The 19,676-nt window shown below is 41.0% G+C and overlaps 1 protein-coding gene across 1 annotated transcript; it reads left to right on the top strand.

Annotated features, from left to right (window-relative positions):
* The first annotated feature begins 47 nt into the window (after positions 1 to 47).
* LAMP1 (lysosomal associated membrane protein 1) lies at positions 48 to 19,054 on the top strand. The gene is made up of 9 exons (XM_066545291.1): positions 48 to 180; positions 8,992 to 9,107; positions 10,821 to 11,034; positions 11,140 to 11,301; positions 14,350 to 14,567; positions 15,970 to 16,092; positions 17,001 to 17,070; positions 17,260 to 17,430; positions 18,045 to 19,054. The coding sequence occupies exons 1-9, from the start codon at positions 144 to 146 to the stop codon at positions 18,182 to 18,184; spliced, it is 1,251 nt and encodes a 416-aa protein (XP_066401388.1). The 5' UTR covers positions 48 to 143; the 3' UTR covers positions 18,185 to 19,054.
* Positions 19,055 to 19,676: the final 622 nt, after the last annotated feature.

Below are 19,676 nucleotides of genomic sequence, written 5' to 3'. Positions count from 1 at the left end.
ACGCCCCGCCTCTGTGACGTCAGCGGTCACATGACCGGCCGGGGCCGTCGCCAGAGCGCCCCGAGCGCGGAGCCGCCGCCGCCGCCCCGTGCCCGCCCTCGGTCCGAGCCCGCTCCCGCCGCGCCCCGTCCCTGCACCCCGATATGGCCCGGGGGCTGCTGGCGGCGGCCGCCCTGCTCGGTAAGGGGGACGACGCGGGCGGCCTGTGCGATCGGCGGGGTGGTGGGGGCGGGTCGCAGCGGCCTGAGGTGGCTCTGGGGCCGGCGGCGCTGGACGCGGCACCTGTAACCGGAGACCCGCCTGCCCGTCCGCTCCCGCCTGCTGTCGGCCTGCCCGGGTGCTGACTGAGCCGCGGGGGCTCAGGGCTCTTGGGGGGCCATCCCCCGCGCTCCTTGTGGCGCCCGGGAGCTTCCGAGGGCCGCCCGGGGTCCGAGGGCGATGAGGGACGGGAGGCGGCGGCGGCCGCGCTGAGCCGCGTTAGAGCCCGGGAACGCCGCTCTGAGCACCTGCGCTGGGTGCAGGGACTGCGCTCTGGGAAGAACCTGGAAACGCGCCTGGAGCACGAGGCATGGAGACGCGGGGGCTACTGATGTCATTGCTAGGAAGCAGCGCTTTTCTATAGGATACGTAGTGCTCCGTTGCTTAATGGCTTTCTTCCTGCCCTATTTTGAGTAAAATATGAAACGCGTCTGGAATGGAGAGATTTCAGTGCCTTGATGAGAAGGTTTGTTAGGTTAGCGAGGCTGTTTAACGAGGAAGTGTGTCTTGCTTGTTTACTGATAACTACCTTGCATTTGGTTTCTTGTCTTGAAAGCCAGATCACACAACGCTAGCAGGTTTCTGAGCTGTGGCTTTGGCAGCAAAGGAAACTTGTTCAGCAGCTAGCCAGAATATTTCCCAAATAGAGTAGCAGTTGAGAATGCCTATCTGCCATCATTTTTGAGCTAGGACAGTCCTTGTGACTCATTTAACGTCTCTTTGGTAGTAAATATCGTTATCACCATTGACTGGACTTCAGTTTCACTGAGCCCAAAAGGTGCCGCTCACAAAGGGCAGAGAGCAGTTCAGATATCCAGCCCTCGTGAGCCGTTGCAGCAAGCACAGTGATTTACAGTGCTCCTGCTTTTTAGGGCTGCCAGCTGAAGTGGTGTTGAACTGGTGTCATAGTGGGAGTTACTTGAATAGTTTGTTTGATATAGTTATGGCTTAAATGAAGAATTGTGTTATAGTTTGCTTTCAAATAAGCTTCTGTGATTTTTATGTGGTACCACAGTTAATACTTTTGGCCATTGCAGTAGTCTTCCTCTGCTTAATTGGTAGTTACAAACATCATTTGGTGCACCATCTTTGTCGCTTTCTGGCATGTGAGATGTGTTAGGTTTCTGCAACTGAGGTAACAGAATAGTTTATTTTACCACAGATTTATTTATTTTTGATTTTTTATTTTATTTTATTTACTGATGTTCAGGATGTTGTACCAGTGTCTAGTAGCTTAGTAGCTGGGTGTTTCTGCATAGCTTTATACTACAATCTTGGGGGAAGATCTTGCAGTGCAGATAGAGACCCCTTTCTTGCTAGAGTGTGGGGTTTGGATTGTGGGTGAGGGGAGAAGAAGAAGAGATAAAGATAATATGTGAGCTGAAGGCTTCAGATATTTTAGCTCATTTGCAGCCTTTTAATCATCTGAGTTAACACTGGTTAGGATAAGGTCATGATCACAGGAGACTGAAAGATTAGTATGGGTGGGGCAGATGTGAAAACTTGTTTGGTGATGCCTTGACTTCAGGACAGCAGAATTTTTTTTCCCACCTGAATACCTCACCATACCTCACTTAGTGTTTCAGTTTTCTCTTTAGATTGAGCAGCAAGCACTAAGCTGAACATTTCATATGTCAGCATTGAGCATTTTGTAATTAATTTCCTCACTACCATCAAATATACATATGAAATTAAGAAAACATTTAGGTAGCATATGGTACATGCAGGGAAAGGGGGCTATGAGAAATGGAAGTACCTCCTCTAAACTTAGCTGCTGCTTTTTGAAATACTGAGTAAGATGGTGCTTGTCTGTTGTTGAGCACGATGAGTCAGTTGGGTTGTGTGCCAAAGCCAACAGAGCTGCTCGTGCTCTCTGGGATCTAGAGCACCCGTACATTGTTTCATTACTGAAACACAGACACATCAGAGAACACTTTCCTCTAGACTTAGGGTCAGAATCAGACATGTGTAGTGAATAAGTAATGAAGTGTTTGAGAATTGCAGAAGGGAAAATTAATTTTTCAAAATAGTGTGATGACATTTCAGAGTCACTGACGTATAATCCACGTTTCTATTGTGCAACTCTAGTCCAAAGAGGAATTTCAAACCTTACTACCCATGTAGAGATAGTTGAGAAACTTGATAATAGATTCCAGCCAGTGAGAAATCTGGTGCAGAATTGGTTTTTTTTGGTTTGGCATTATTGGTTGTTTGCAACTGAGACCAGGGTAACTTGGTTTTCACAAAATCTAACTGCTTTAATGTTGAGCAACTTTGGAAATATTGTTTTACCAAGTGCTGCCCTTGACATAGTGTTTGCTTGACAGCTGCTTGAAGTGTGTGGCAGAGTCTCTAAGGATCTGAATTAGTGTGCCAGTCATCATGTGATAGGTTACTTGGCAGATGACAGAGTGAAGAATTGCCTCTAAGTACAGAGGAACCTGACTCAAAGATTGATACTCTGTTGCAACATTAACTGCTGTTATCTTTGATAAGCCTTTGTAGGTCTCAAAGATAAAAGTTTATTTCTAGCAAAAGGCACACCTTGCTTTTGCTTGTTTCAGCTTCCACAGTTTGTCTTTGCTCTCAAGTCAGCTGTGATTGTTTGGAAATTCCTTGAGAAAGCTTGGTGCTGAAATGGATTTCTTGTTATGTGTTCTCTTAAGCTTGGCAGAAGACACTTTAGGGCATGTAAGTGGTGGGAATTACAACAGCCATTTGAACAATCCCTTGCATTATCTTGATTCTATTGTGCATACTTTTAAATGTACCTTATGTTTTAGTAAATCAGGATTCCACAGTTTTTGGGCATCTGACTTCAAGATGGCCTGGTGTCCCTTTCAGTTTCAGTATAACAGTTTCTTAACCTCCTCTGTTCCTTGACAGCACCACTGACTATCAGTACTACTTTTTCTACTCTTAATTTCAAATGTGAGTGTCTCTCCAGTTACAGATCACCCTGGCATTATGAGTACAGAGTTTAAATGTGCTTCAGCTCTGTGCAGTGGGTACTTGTTCCTTCTCCAGTGTTCAGCCTTGAGTACAGTAGTTCACAGTTAATACGTTTGGTTTTCTTGTATTAAACTTCTGATGGCATCTGTTTTCTTAAAAAGAATTCACTCTGTATGATATGGGAACACCTGTATTCTTACTTTCTTTGACAGGGTTAAGATCTACTCTGTAGGACTAGGAGAGTGGTTTTACTCAGGCAGTTAGTTTCTTTCCAATATCTTCTCCTCTGGGGAAGCTTTCTCTTTAAATTGTCACACAGTGCTCCTTTCTTCAAAACATTGTTTGGGGCTGGCAGCTGCCTTGAAGAATGTGTGTTAGTTGTGTGGTGTGATACAGCAGCACTAACCAGAGCCAGTGCAAAATGGACTTGTGTGAATGCTGAAAAGGGTCTGGCCAGGGGAGTTCAGCTCTCCCAGTGCACTCATGCAATCACTTGCTGTAGAGCTATCCCAAGACTTTCTTCCTTTAGATAGGAAGCCATAAAGAAGTTTCATGTGACTAAACTTGACGCAGTTGTGCAATTCTCTGGTCAAATGGCAAGTGTATGGCTGTTAGAATGCCTTTCCTTTCTAATGCTTTTGTACTTGTATAATTTGGTTTATAAAGACTGGAGTTATTCATCTGCAAACTGAAATGGAAAAACAAAATGTTTGCTGCCTTAATTGAAGTCAAGAATATCAAAACCATAATCTGAGATGACATGAATTTGTCTCTTGGTTGGCAAGGATGCATATTCTGGGCAGGATCAGGAACTTGATGTAATCAGGTGCTGCACCTGCTCAAGTGCAGCAGTTTCTCTTATCTCTAAATTAAGCTCTGTTCTCCCTTTCCCCACCACTGTGTGGGTATTCAAGTGAGTCCAGCCTTGTCTTTTCCAGCTTTCCAGGCAGCCAGCATTCAGTCTCATGTGTCTGTTGGTGAAAGGTAAGTATAACTCATCATTTCATGGAGACCATCTTGCCTCTTGCAAAGTGTTTTGTATGTCAAGCCTGTCACGGGATTTTCCTGCTTTCAGTTGTTCCTGTCTTTCTGTATCATCCCAAGGTGGTATAGGTTCTGAATCCTAAGGAAGTGATCTTGACTTGGTCTTCTGATAAAGGACTTGGACCTGGTGTCCCTCTGGGAGTGGTGCATACATTGGAAGACAGAGCATTGTAGGAGAGTGTAACTCCTTGGGGATTTTTCCATTCTATTCTCTGGCATAGATTTAGGAGTTAAAAGTGGTGACTGAAATTACCACTGTTCACAAAATTAAGAGTGAGAGATGACAGGATCATTCTGAACCACCAGAATAAGTAAATTACTGGGCAGTTTGGTTAACATGTACAATAGAAAATAAACCTTCTTTACATAATGACCAGCATTTCTTATCTCCTTGGATGAATGCCCCAGAGATAGCAGTGTTCACTGTGTTTGTCATCAGAACGCCTGGGCAAAGGTGCAAGGCAACACATCAGTGCTGTAGCTCAGGTACTGGATGATTATTCAGGGCTGATATCCCTTACCCCAGAGTGCTGCTGTGCAGTGTTTCCAGGGTGGGCTGGAGCTGAGGAGAGTCCATGGGTATGACCAGGCTGTGGGATACTCTGAACCCCATCACAGCACATCCCAGGAGCTGGCAGCTGTGCTGTGCTGCAGCCATGGTTTTCCTCCTGAGCACTATAGGCCATGGTTTTCCTCTTGAACACTGCAGGCAGTCCCATCCACCAGGTATCTGTACGGCTTAAAGTACTGATGATCCAGGATGTGTGGCCAGGTGGATTTGGATGGCTTGCTGCCCTTTTTCCCAAGAGGAAGAACAATGCTAAAGAAGTTTTTACTTATGCAGGAAACATGACTATAGTGATAAACCCCAGATTATGCAGAAGTAGCTTTTGGTTTTTCCTTATTGTCAGTGTTTCATGTTTCTAATAAAAATTGGAGGCAAAGTAAATCATTAACTGTAGTAACTGATGTCCTCTTTGCAAGCAGATGGTGTACACAGTTCCCATTAAATATGCTTGGTTTTCTAGCACACAACAACCATTTGTCTCTCTCCCTTAGTAAGTTTCCATTATATGGGAGAGTAAATCATGGGTAGCTGTGTTTGACTAACAGGATTTCAGTTATAAAGAAGCTGAAACCTGAAAGCATGTGCTAGATTGTTTTGTTAGCTTTGTAGTGTTCAGCTTAAAACAAACAACTTTATGAGGTGGATTTCTTTAAGATAAATTGTTAGACAATCAAGGAAGTATTTGTTTTGTTTGACTTAGTTATTTTATCTCAGACTGTTAATATACTTTGGGTTTTCTTGAGGTAGGTATGTTAGATAAAGAAGGATGCTGGATTTTATTCAAGCAAGATCTCTAGTTGTTGCTTTAACAGTTACCTTAAGTGTTTTCTTGCACATGACTATTTCTTCATTGCAGAAATGAGATATGAAGGGAGAGATTGTCTTAGGATTTTCAGTTGAAAATATGCTGCTAGAATAAGTATTATAAGCAGTCTTTTGTTGGAATTTACTGGAATACAAAGGAAGCATCTGAACCAAGTGAAATTTCTTTGTACATTTTTGGTAATTCCTTTACTAGATATCCATAATGTAGTGCTTCCAGCCAAATGATAATGAACCTAACAAAACTTACTTTTTGCTATTGAAAGGTCTTGGACTGCTTAATTTAAATCTGAAGTACTGCACTTGCTGTACCACAGATAGTTGTTATAGAGGGCTCTGCAGTTTATTAAGAGGAACATTTGAAGCCTAAAGTTAAGAATCTGGAGGTTGTATCAGTTTTTGTGTTTAACTACAAAGAATGATATTGTTATGAGATGTACAAACAATACAAACAATATCAGATATGCCCTGATAGAATTAAGCAATACATTATGTAGCTTTATTAGAAATATTCCCAGGATGGATTGATTCAACATCAGTTTGCTTTTCTGTAGTCTTGACATTTTGACTGTAGGCTTGTAGTGTTTGTAGGCTGCTGATGATTCATGCATTAATCACTACTTGACACTGAAACTGCCTGTACAAAACGCAACAGCTGCTTTCCTGCGAGCTGTTCCTGTGCCTTAAACTGGCTGGAGCAGACAGTAGGCGGGACCTTCTTTCCTTCAGTGTCTTGATTTGTTCTTCAGTGGCTTTTTTATTCAATTTTTCCTTGCTCCTATGTCCCATACATTTCACTTGGTTTCATCTGCATTCCTTCAGGACCTTGGGAGCAGATGATGCTGCAGCTCAGTTCTGTCTGATCACCATCCCTGAGAGTGTTGCCTTACTTGCAGTGAAACAGCTCTTGCCACTCCATCAAGGACACTCAGTGTCTCATGCTGGATGTGTCTGTCTCATCACTGAAACTGCAAATCCAGCAGCTGCTGAATAGTTCTTAAGGAGGACTGGGGTTTTATAGCATTTGTTCTACACTAATGAAATCAGGATTCATGTAATGATATGACTTTAACCTTACAAAAATCTAGTAGTTATGCAGGTGTTACTGTTTAATGTTTATTCATGCCCCTTATTCTTTATTACTTAAACTTGCTGAGGGTGATTTATCAGCTCTTCATTACCAGAATTTGTCTTCCATTTGATATTTTCTGGTACCTCTGCATTGTCTGTTGTTCTCTAAATCATTTGTAATGGACAGGTCTGTCATGTTTTCATTTAGGCCAGCAACATTTTTCTTGTTTTTCAGTCTTTTCTTTCCCTTGCATGTCTTTTGAAAATGATTTTTCTTTCATTCTTTTACTCAGTTACTTCATTATTTTTAGCTCTAAAATTGCCAAGATTTTAATAGCTATCAGACAAGGGAGTCTGAATGCACACTGAAGGTTTTCATTCTAGCACATTTTTCAGTCATAGTGTTAGTTCAAGGAGCAATGGATTCTTATTGCCTGCCTCAACTCTTTTCTGTGCTGTGCTAGAAACCTTCAGGAAGGTGTAAGCAGCTTGCTTTGGAGAAAAGTAGTGCTTGCATGAAATGTAAACAAGTTCCAGATGTAAATGCAAATTGAAACTTCCATGTGGATGAACATGTTTCTGATACTGATCTGAATTGCAGTAAATAACATTTCTTTGGGTATATCTGGTCCTTAATGAACATTTTATGCTGGACATAAAGGCAAAGGTAGGACAGGTTTCGTTTAAAATAAATTTTCTATGCTGTCTCTTCTTAAGCATTTTCTTTCTTCAGTCTCTCTCTGATTTCAAATCTGGACTCTCAAAAAAAAAAAAAAGATAAAGTTGAATGAATTCCAGTTTCAGCTTTGTCCTCCTTGGTGCTGGGAGAGGATGTGATGTTGCTAAGGGGAAGATGACAAGGGAAAATGCTTGCTGAGTGCCAGAGAAATAGTTTCCAATGTGTTCCTGCAACTGATGTGCCTTCTGCTGAAGTCCAGCTGACAGAAGTCCAATTTTTCCTAATAATTGTCTTTGTACAATTGTACACACCATAGTTTTGCAGTGAAAAGTTGTAAGATTTGTTTTTGAAAACTTCTCAGGGAGGGAAGCTAGCTAATGGATAATCTCTCATCTGGATCTTTTTGCTATTATCAGCAGTTGAATGGATTAGCATGTTTGACTCCTTAAAGCTTATTTGCTTGTGATAATGGCTTATGTCTTGCAGCTGTTTTTTATCAGGTTTTCTGCAAGACTGAAGTTGTTACAAATGCCAGCTGATAAAGTGCTAGCATGAAGATGGTTCACACTTTTTGCAGTGAGGTTCACTTGGGGGGGTGGTGGTGACAAATTGAGAATCTGAAAAATAAAAGATTCTAAAATCAAGAACTGGTCAGGAGCAAGAGCACTGTCAGGTATCCCTTGCCACAAATGAAGTAGGAGATAACCAGCTTTCCAGCTGTTTCCAGCCTGCTCCAGTGTGTCCCCTGTGTGAAGCCTTGTTGGCAGTGGGCGCTGGTCCCACTGGTGCCAGTCCCTGCTGCCATCAGGAGCGATGGCTGCGTGCTCCCCTTGCCGTGTGTTCTTGTTAAGTCAGTACTTGGGGCAGGTGTACTCGGCGTGCTCTGAGCATAGAGAGGCTGGAATGGAGCAAGGGGCAGAAAGGCTTTTCTCTGCTTTTCTCAGCAGCTCAGCCTGAGTTTAGCTTAAACCAGTCAGGAAAACATAACCTCACTGTGTGTCAAGGTCTTGGCCTTCTCCTCCTTCTCTAAAGTGTGGAGAGTGTGAGGATGGTAAAGAGAAGTTCTCCTGGCAATGGTAGCATGCTCTATCATGATATTTTTGGCAGTGCCTTCAAAACATCTGCAGTCCATCCAGGCGTTCTAAATGCTGCATTCAGTGCATGTGCAGCTGAGTGTCCTGGTACAGCAGGAGTGAAGGCTGCATGCTGTGCTGTGGGGGGAAGGCAGAGTGTTGGAGGCATGCAGGATCAAATAAGCTAAGCCAGGTCTGGCTGAAGATGGTAAAATGGTTGCTGTGTGCAGAGAACGCTGAAGCTGCCTTGAACACTGTGACTGATGTTTATTGCATGTCTTTCTTATCTCTTAGGAACCAGAATGTCAACAGTTTTGATTTGGGTGGCTTTGCAGTTTTATAAATGAGGTGTTTAATTTGTCCTCTGTTTGTTAGTGATGTTGAAGCTAATCTAGAGACTGTTAATGCCTAAGCTTCCAAACTCATGCTTAAGTTTTACTCCTAAAATGTACAGCTGTACATATTTGTCTCTTTGGGATAAAAAATGCAATTTATGTGACACCAGGTTAACCACTTTTTATCAGGCTTTTTACAGGCTTCCTCTTCATTTGAAGTGAAAGATTCAAGTGGTAAGGTCTGCATAATTGCTGATTTGACAGTAGCCTTCTCAGTGGAATACCAAACCAGTGTGCAAAAAGAGGTAAGGGCAGTGAGTATCTGAGTGCTTGTTATTTATTAGTCTTTTTAGTATTTATAAAATATGTGGTATCTTTGCATGTGTGCAGTATTTAAGCTTTCTCTGAGTATCTTTGCATGAAAAACTGCTTCCACAAAGATTTTTACTCTTCAGTCATGTTGCATCAGCTTTTCTTTATTACCAATGCTTCTTCTAATTAAACGGCAAGGTTGAGGCTGCCTGAAACAATCACAAACAAAACATGTGCAATTACTTTTGTGACTGAAATTCCACACCTGTCCTGTTGATAAATAAAATGGCTTTCACTGGAACTGTAAAGGCAAAACCACTAGGAGTTCTCTTTTAGTAACTTGGTCACACTCATGTGGATTAAATCTGAACTGAAACATAGCTTTTAAACTTTTTAAACTCTGGAAATCTGTGACCTTCTTACATAGCAAATCTGTAGATTTCAGTGTATCTACAGACTAGTGCAATGCTTACAAATTGTTCCATATTAACAGCAAAACTTTGTTAATGGAAAATTAAGAATTTACCTTAACAAATAAGTTTTGGGATTTTTTTGTATCTTCACCACTGAATAGGAATTAGGGATTATTTATAGTCTTATTGCAGTTTTGTGTTGTTGATTTTTTTTTCCTAGCCATCAGTGTAATACAAGGTTAAAAAAAATCCTACTACTTTACCAGTGGTGCACTTGCTGTGTGTGATTTGAACTGAGCCTTATACTGTACAATCCATGTTTTCAGTGGTGCTGATGGTCTGAAATCCTGCTGATACTGGTATATGTGTTTGGTATATTGTTCAGAGCTGACTTCTTTCATAACATACTTTAGTCTGTTTCTTATTGTAAGCAGTAAGCTCAGAGCTTCGCAATAAATGTTGTATTGGTCTTCAGTTATCACATTTCTTCACAATGTGTAATAAACTCAAAGTATTACAGCCAAGCTACATAGGATGTACCATTCACTTTTGTTGTTGCTCAGTTGTACTACAAGAAGCAGAGCTTAAATTCTCCCATTTTTCATATGTCCAGAGTTTGCCAGATTTGATTCTTGTAGTACAGAAGTACCTGCAAATTCATATTGCTGGTTTAGAAGGAAGAAAAGTCTAAGAGGTGCTGTGAGTATGTACTGTTCAGTCCTCCCAATTTCAGAGAGCAGGTTTCTCAAACTTGAATGCCAGTAGCATGCTGCTTGCTGTATACTGGTACATAAGTGTCACAGACATCTTTTATGAAAAATCTTTTCTTTAGGACTTTTCCTCCTGAGAAACTGAGAGGCTTCAGGAACAAAATGTAAACAATGATTATCTGCTGCTGTGAAATGCAACAAGTGGATTTGTGATTAGTCTCATGCAGTTGTTTCTAATTAATGACTAATCACAGTCAGCTGGCTCGGACAGAGAGTCCGAGCCACAAGCCTTTGTTATCATTTCTTTCTTTCTCTATTCTTAGCTAGCCTTCTGATGAAATCTTTTCTTCTATTCTTTTAGTATAGTTTTAATATAATATATATCATAAAATAATAAAACAAGCCTTCTGAAACATGGAGTCAGATCCTCGTCTCTTCCCTCATCCTCGGACCCCTGTGAACACTGTCACATATAAGTAGACATCTTATATGTTAATGTCTGCTGTATGTTTGTAGCAGTTTTACAGGATATTTAAAAAGCTGTGAGGAAAAGCTTACGTGTGTTTTATTTTCTACCCCACAGTTTGTACACTTTTTTCTTCCGCAAAATGCTTCAGTAGACTCACAGAGCTCATGTGGTAAAGATAATGCATCTCATCCAATTTTGGTATTGGATTTTGGAGCAGGACATTCGTTAAGCCTGAATTTCTCAGAATCTGCAGACAAGTACCAAGTTGAAGAGTTAGTTTTCCACTACAATCTGTCAGATGCAACTTTTTTCCCAAATTCAACTACAGGTAAAATAAAAACTTACTGATGTTACTGTAAAACCCTTCCCGGATATAATACTAAGTCCTTTCTTTGAATACCGGTACATACTAATGCAATGTATTTTTTTACAGGAGGTGTGAAGACTGTATCAAAGAAAAGTATCATTCAGGCACACATGGGCACAAAATACAGATGCATCAACTCCAAGCACATCAATATGAAGAATGCCAATGTTACTTTTAGCAATGTCACTTTGGAAGCCTATCTCACAAATGGCACTTTCAGTGTGAACAGTAAGTATCTCATAACAGAAAATTACCTTGATGAGCTAATTTTACAACTAATAGGTTCTTTCTTTTAAGTCCTGACTAATCATATTTAAGGTGAGTACTGGATCTAAAACTCTGACAACAGCATCTTTTGAAATGAATGGACTTGCCTCAGGTTTTCTCTGTAGGATGTCAGAATCTGTGGCTAGGGGATAGTGCAGTGCCCTGGGTTCCCATGGGTATTGTACTGGGCTCTTCATGAGTATGGGTGTTAAGCACATGCTGCAGTAGGTTGAGTGAGCACATGGCCAAAATCCTACTTTAAGAAGTATCTGGTAACTTCCAAGCATTATGGCCTCTACCAGAGTAATTTGAACTGGTTACTCTGTGCTCTGGGGAAAATTAGTGAAATAATGGCAGACAGTAGAGAATTGGTCTGTAGAGAGCAGAAACGTACATCTTCCTACAGGAGGTTTTATGTCAGCTGTAAAAGTCAGGTTTCTCTCTTTCAGGGACAACCACTAAGTCAGGTTTTTATCCTGATTGTTTGTATTGAAAAGTAGTGTGGAATTTTACTTCAAATTATTATAGGCCAATTACTTCATGGTGTGTTCATATCCTTTGCTTTTGTGGCAGCAGTCTTCAAACACAAAAGAGCTGTATAAACTGATTCCCCATACTATCTTAAGGAGTCATAAGTGTTTGCCTTACTTTTAGAGTCTTCATTTTCCCTGGGATGTAGAACTTTCCTTCAGCTGTTAATCCCATTTACACACTTGCTAAGTTGAAACAAATATTAAAAAATTAGGGTAGCCAGTGCTAGCATGGAATGGTTACAATGAACAAGTACCTTCTACTGGAGTATCTCCACCTTGTCTCATTTCTGTGAAAAATACCTTGCCTGATGCATGATAATAGTGGCATTGACTTCTTTTATGGCTGCTTCACATGACTGGCTCAGATTTGTATGTATCATTCCCTTGATCAAATTTTTCCATTTAGTGAACTAGTTTGCAGTAAAGATGTGTACCTACATTTATGCTTAAAAAAACCCACACCAAACCCTGATTTCTATTACTGCAGTCTTCAGAACTATTTTTTTTTTAAATTATGGAACTTTGATCTGATTGTTTTAGCAGTTAAGTATGATAAGTGATCATTTATCAGCAGGCTCAAACATAAGATATGATACTGGGAAAAGCTGATTTTTGCTTCTACAAAACTTCAGTGAAATCTCCCTACTGTGTAATACTTTTCTTTTTAAGATATTAAGATCTTCTTTTATATAATCCTCTGGTTCCATTCTTGTAGGCTTGTGCCTTCCCCTGTCCCTTAGGCAGCTAGTTATTGATAAACTTCAGATCTGGAATTTTTCCTTAATGTTTTTCTTTTCTCTGCAAATCTTTAATGAAAGGATATTTCTGCCAGTGATTGGTACAAGGCTCACTGAAGGGAAGAAGGATCAATATTCAGTGCATCTGCATAACTAGAAATTGTGACTCTGTCAGTGTACTAGAAGTTAGTGACTGAGGGGATGGTAGTGGTTATCTGCAGCTCTGAAAGGACACTTCCTTTTCCTCTGTGTTGGTAGTTTTGCCAGCTGCTTTCCTGTAACTGTCAATAAAAGACATAAGGATTTTTGTCTCATCTTTTGATCTGTCCTGAAGAGCTACTAGAAACTGCTCTAAATCAGTTCAGTAGAAATAATGTATTAAAATTCCAACTAGGCTAAACTTCCACTCAATGTGATTTTGTTGTTTCCATCTGTGCCAAGTTAAAGAAAAGCCTCTGTGTGTTGAGGTCTTGCAGATAGAGGGTAGTTCTCCTTTGAAGTGCCCAGAAAGATGCTTTTTGGTTTGTTAGGAAATTATTTTGGGATCAGACCAGTATCAGCCTATAAAATACAGGATCACTCCTCCTTCATCCACCTTCATTCTGCTCTTGGACTTTCCAGGAGTGGAGTAGAAATAGGAAAGCATGCTATGTTGGAGTGTGTGTGACTTCAGATGGTGTGATTAGAGTTCTTCTCTCTGAGCCATAATCAAAAATTAAGCTACTTAAACTGTTCAAGGCTATTTATTAGTTGTCTTCTATCTGTGAAGTACGTATGCATTAAATTTTAGAAGTAGACCCTTTGAGTGAGAGTTGATTGTTGCTGCAGTTGCTGTTGTCCTTAAAAAGTTGCAAGTTGTTATCCCTGGGAGGTGGAGATGACCTTGGCTTGGAACATGGAAGTCTCTACTTTAGTAATGTCTTTGTTATGACCTTTGGTTTTGGCTTAGATGTTCAATGCAGGAACCTTCTTGGCTCCCAGATCAAGTTAAGATCTTGCTGCCACATGTTTCCAAGTACTCTGGCAAATAAATCAGAGTCACTGTTCCCTTGGAAGTTGCTGCTGGACTGGATGAAAAGAGAAAGTGAACTTGCACACCTTCACAGCCTTGTTAACCCTGTGGAGGGTGGCTCCTCGTGCAGGACTGAAGGGAGGATGCATGTGAGAGGGATACGGCAGAAAACTTGGCATCAGAAGCAGTCTTAGAATCCCCCCCTAAGGACAGAAGAGCCAGAGCAATATATTAAGGCTACTCTGGTTATTGCCAGAATAATGAGAGTGAGGGGAAGGAGAATACATCTGGGAGACCACTTTGAACAGTGAGCAGGAGAACTGTTCCTCTGCTTTTCCCACACAAGTGCCCAGAGTGTGGGATAGGGATCCCAGCCTGGCTGCGAACAGACAGCAGGAACACTGGAACAGCAGAACAGCAGGAATGCTGGGTCTGTCAGATTTACCCTGACCTGATGGCAAAGTGGAATGAATGGATGTGAATGAAAGTGGATGTGGTCCCCATGAATTTCAGTAAATAATCAGCAGAGGTGTGATTTTCTCATGCCTTGCCAGACTTTGCAACAAGACTTTAGGTAATGCTTTACTGTTGTGTTTCTGAGCTTTTATTATCTTTTATTAGAAAAAAAGCTACTTGAAATTGTGTCATCCTTTCCCTCAAGGATTAAAAAGGTAGATCATCCACAGCTTCATTTTGTTTGGTAATGACTGTTTTCCTTTCTCTGCAGAGACAGAATGTGCTGAAGATATGGTCTCTACTACTACTATGGCGCCTACAACTCCTAAACAGACTACTGGCCAGGTTCCAACAGCTGGCCCAACACCAACATCATCACCCCCAAATCCTACAGTTGGTAAATACAATGTGACTGGTCCAAATGGAACCTGTGTACTGGCCTACATGGGCTTACAGCTTAATATCACCTATCCAAAAAAAGATGAAAAGGTACATTTTGATTTTTGTTTCTTCAAAACCTTCAGATTTCTTCTTTGGGGAAGAGTTGGTAAATTATTATAAGCTAACCTTCTTCTTTTAGAAGCCCAGGTGTTTGTGTTCATCCATCATTGTCCTCTATTTGAATTGCTTAACCTGGTCTGGACTAGTGACATTCCAAACACTTGTACTGAAAGTGGTTCTTAAGAATTATTCCATTCACTAAAAGCAGCATTAAACTGGTCTGTTGAATCCAGGAAGTGTATATATGGTCATTTAAGAGAAGTAGTAAAAATTAACAAGATATGACTAGGGGAATCCTGTTATCAAAGTTGCAATCAAAACAAGATTTTTAAACTGTTAAATAAAGAAATTTGGCCTGAGGTATAGAAAGAATGAATGACTAGTGGAAGGGAAAATTACTACTGTAAAACTGGACAGGCTTCTGACTCAATTACCCTCCAGCCAGCACTGAAGACATTTGGGTTTGACTTTGATGCTTAAAAGCTACATAACATCTGATTTTAATAGAATTTAAAAAAAGAGAGAAAAAATACAAGGTATATATAAGAACCAGCCCTGGCACAAATTCTTTCCCTCCACTGTTGGTGTAGAGCCTGGCTTGCCAGCCCTATGGACAAACCCAGAGTCCTAAAAGGACTGTTGAATGCCCCCAACAGGAAACAGTGCTACTGCATTTATTTATGATGTTGATGACTGAAAGGTAAAATCATGATCACTTATAGCTGGTGTGTGGCTGTATAGTGGCTTGTTGTGATGGTAACTATGTTTTAGCCACCTTAATTGTGTGGAATTCCCTGATTCTGGTGTTCTGCTTCTGGTGGAACAGCGGATTTCTAGTGTAATGACCAGTGAGGAGGTGGCAAGTAGGTTTTCTGGTCACGTGAGGATCAGCTAAGAGCTACTGAAAGAGTTTCTATTTAATTGTTTGGCAAGTGGCATTTAACCCACAGCCTTCTGCAGATGCAAGACAGTATAAAATCATGAACCATGGACAAAATGACGTGCAAGATGATTTGCTGACAGGTGGTCCCCTTAATTGCTTCTACCTTATGTCAAAGCAGTATTTTATAGCATCTTGCCCTCTGTGTGGTGTGGTGGTTCTTGATATTTTTTTTCTTATGCCACAAGGACCAAAGCAGTTTGTGTGGAGAAAGCAGTTGGGTTCTTGCCTGCAGCCAGTCAGGGCTGCAGAAAGCTTTGTTAGATGTGCCCTTAGTTATGTGTCAGCCTGGTAACTCAGGTGCTGCCTGCACAGGTCTGCCCTGGTGTCTGGAACACAGGGCAAACACAACACTGTAGGCACGAAACACAAGCCAGCCACACCTCAGCTGAGTGGAAGGTGATGTGCTCAGTCTCTTCAAGTGTCATAATTGCTCCTCTTCTCTCACAGATGGGTTTGGATTTGCTGAATTTCATACCACATAATACAACTTCTTCTGGGAGATGTGACAATACATCTGCCTTGTTGAACCTGACTTTTGAGAAAACGAGAGTTATCTTCCTGTTTGCCTTGGTAAGAATCTCTGCACCAAGTGTGTAGGATCTGCAGCACTATCCATGTGGGAAAACTAAGTGGGGCAAGGGCAAGAGGAAAAAAGACAGCTACAAAGAGAGTAATGAGTTCCTTTGGTTTTAATACTAGGATTTGGTGGATTTTATGCTAGGTTACCACTTTGTGAAAAGAATGTGTTTGTGTCTCTATGCACGTGTACATATGTGTACAGAGAAAAGTATTTTGTTTGCAGTGGGAACTTCCTTGAAGATTATGTTGCTTACTCTTGAGGGTTCTTGCTTAAACTGGGAGCAGCCTGTGACAAGTGGGCATCTAATCTAATATTAAGCCTGGAGCTGGATTTAAGTTCTCATTAATATTCTGTGTACAGCCCAAAGGCCAAGTGTGCTTGTCTTCTGGTCTCCTATGATGGTTAGGAATCCTGTTTCCCACAGCCCTGCCCTGGGTGTTGTATTGGAGCTGCATACCTTTGAGGACTGAATCCACTGTTTGTCAGAACTTCATGCTCCTTTTTTTGCTGATCACGTTGAGCTGTTGCTATTAAATGACTCTACAGCTCTGTGGGGTACCAAGTTCAGTGCAAGTAGGTTGCTTAAGCAATGGGTGTGGGACTATGCCTGCAGTGTGGAAGTCAAGTCAACAGTTTGAGGGTGTCAGGGCCTCCTTTCTCTGGCTCTTTGCCCTCTCACAAAATAATCTTCCTTAAGGTGCATACTTTCTGTAGCTTTTCTCTCCTAAAGTCCAACTAAACACCTCCTCTGGATGCTAATCCCATTTGTGGTTCTACATTTTAAAAACCTTTCTCAAAATGTATGCAGATTGGAACCTGAACATGAACAGCTTATGTTGTACATCATCATCCTAAATGACAACTACTGATTTGTTGTTTTTTGGGTTTTTTTTTAAAGAATGCAAGTGCTGAAAAATTCTTTCTGCAAGGTGTGAGTGTAAGCACAACCCTGCCTTCTGAAGCAAAAAGTAAGGACTTCTAAAAAATCTACTGTGATTACTTTAAATATTAAGGGTAGTCTGCATTAAATAATGTGTAAGAAATGTTGGGGATGAGTGTATCAAATTATGGCTCTATTGACTTATAGCTCCTGCTCTTCAGATTTATATAATTAATTTTCTCTTAATAAGAGATTAATAAGAGTTTCTCTTACACAGATCCAAAATTTGAAGCATCAAACAACAGTATGAGTGAGCTGAGAGCTTCAGTAGGGAACTCCTACAAGTGCAGTTCTGAGGAGAATCTGCAGGTCTCGGACCAAGCCCTTCTCAATGTATTTAATGTTCAGGTCCAGATTTTCAAGATTGATGGAGACAAATTTGGGCCAGGTAAGAGATTTGCATTTGGCAGCCCCTGTCAAATCCAAGATTTGTGAAGTATACTTAGATATAAATACAACATTCTGTAGTCAAATGTCAGCTTGTGGGTGCTATGCTTAGCCTCTGCGTGCCCCACCACAGATGATGTGGGGGCTGATTAAGATGTCCAAGTTGAGGCTAGTGGGAGAAGTATGTAAAAAGCTGTGAAACAACTTGGACTTGTTCCTGATGGTCCAGAGAAGAGTTAAGGAAGGGTGCTACCTTTCCCTCCAAACTGTGTGCAGACAGTTGTGTGAAAGGGGCAAACCTGTCCCTTGTGACTATGATGAAAGCAAAATAACTGTGGGAAGGGTCATGTGGATATTTATGATGGCTAAATTTGTGTGTAACTAACAGCTCTTGAGGAGGATACAATCAGTATAATCTCCATATTGTGTATACAGCTGGTGCTAGAAAGACTTCATCCTGAATGATCATAGTTAGTGGACCTGGCTTCCTTTTCATTGTTGACAAGCTAGCTGAGCCAGTTTTATTGACATGCTGAGAGCAGAATGCTGAAGTTCTGGATGTAGCCATCTGTTGGTGCACTAGTACCTAACATGGATCTTTTTCTCTCTCTTCAGTGGAAGAATGTCAACTGGATGAAAATAACATGCTGATCCCTATAATAGTTGGTGCAGCCCTTGCTGGTCTTGTTCTAATTGTCTTGATTGCTTACCTGATTGGCAGAAAGAGGAGCCATGCTGGATATCAAACAATTTAATTACTTGCACTAAAATCCAGCATAGATGAAAAGCAATTGCAAGAGGCTGGGGGAAAAAAATCCCCCTACATTTCCCCTGAACTGGTTGATATTGTAAGGTAACATCTTTTCTTGCAAATTGCTTCTTTAAAGTCTGCTTTATTAAATGTGAAATCATCTTGCAGCATTTAACTATGCACAAAAATAACTTCTGAAGATTCTGGTGTTTAATTTTGCTAACTAGTTTTAATATTTACCCACTTAGAAACAAGCTAAAAGTTTTTAAGGGTGCTTTTTTGGAATTGGTGTAAGATTATGTCAGCTACAGATTCCAGAGAGGGATGTTGCTAACTCTGACTCAATTTCAGAACTCTTAACAAAGGGAGAAAGTTCATTATTTGCACCGCTGCCATTGAGCGATGATGTTAAGTATACTGATGATGCATTTGAAAAAATTTTAGTAACAACTGACAAAATTGAAATCTAAAACCTGAACTTCACCTTATCTCTTAGGTGTGTATTTTTTACTAAGCTTTAAACTCAATGCCTGGCACATGCAGGGTGTGAAAGACGCAATACTCAAACCTTACAGGAACTCTGTATGATTGGACAACTCCCCTGTCTGATATTTTTGATGCTCTGCCAGCTTGTTAGGAGCTGGTACTTTTTTAAAATGGGTGTTATTTTTATTTACTTTTTTTTGTAAAGTTATTTCAGTCTGTTCTGTTGGAAGGTTCAGAGAGATCCTGTTACTGCACATGTGTACAATATAGATCTCAATCTGCTGATTCTATTGCTTTAAACTTGGCTGGGGGGTTGTACACTTTAAGGATCAGTTCTTATGTATGCATTGCCTGTAACAATGCTAATAAAGACACTTTTTTTTCTGTATTTCTTAGTATTGCTGATCACTCTTAAAACCATTTGTTGAGGGCTGAAGTCATGGTTTGGAAATACTTGGGAAGCTTGAGACAATCATTAGTGTGGAGTTAAAGAAGTGCTTAAGTTTTTTCTTTGTGGCACAAAGGAAAACCTTAATCTGTGTGTGTGTGTTGGAATCAGGTTGGTTTTGCACTTTGTGTTTGGAAACAAGGAAAGCTATGTGTTGGTAACCTGAGACCTGGAGGAGTTAACTCTTTAAACTGTCACTTCCTGAGACATGTTGCTATACCAGTCTGCCTGCCTGAGCCTCACTTCCTGACAGTGCTGCTAAGGCTCTTAGTGTAAGGACTGTAAATGATATTTCATGTTTGATTCTGAAGTTGGCCTCTTACCACAAAGTAGGAAACTCACATCTGCTGAGGGCTGTGTGCCTTGTTATGTGGTGGAAATGAACCTGGGTGTTTAAAGCTTCCCTGACTCGCTCCTGCAGGAAGGCTTTGGTGTTAACAGTACCAGCTCTGCAGGGCAGGATCTGGCGCACACCACAGCATTGCACAGAACACTCCTGAGCAAGAGAACCTAATGCAGGGCAGTAAGGCTGGCTTTGGACCAATGCCCCATGATCTTGAAG

Source organism: Molothrus aeneus, chromosome 2 (assembly GCF_037042795.1).
Source record: "Molothrus aeneus isolate 106 chromosome 2, BPBGC_Maene_1.0, whole genome shotgun sequence".
Lineage (NCBI taxonomy): Eukaryota > Metazoa > Chordata > Aves > Passeriformes > Icteridae > Molothrus > Molothrus aeneus.
Note: the sequence above shows the minus strand (reverse complement) of the source record. Positions and strands in the feature narration are given on the sequence as shown.

Coding starts and splice junctions, on each gene's coding strand:
- LAMP1 (XM_066545291.1), top strand. CDS start 144: ATGGCCCGGGGGCTGCTGGCGGCGGCCGCCCTGCTCG. Junction 17,071..17,259: donor CCTGCCTTCTGAAGCAAAAA/GTAAGGACTTCT, acceptor TCTCTTACACAG/ATCCAAAATTTGAAGCATCA. Junction 17,431..18,044: donor TGGAGACAAATTTGGGCCAG/GTAAGAGATTTG, acceptor CTCTCTCTTCAG/TGGAAGAATGTCAACTGGAT.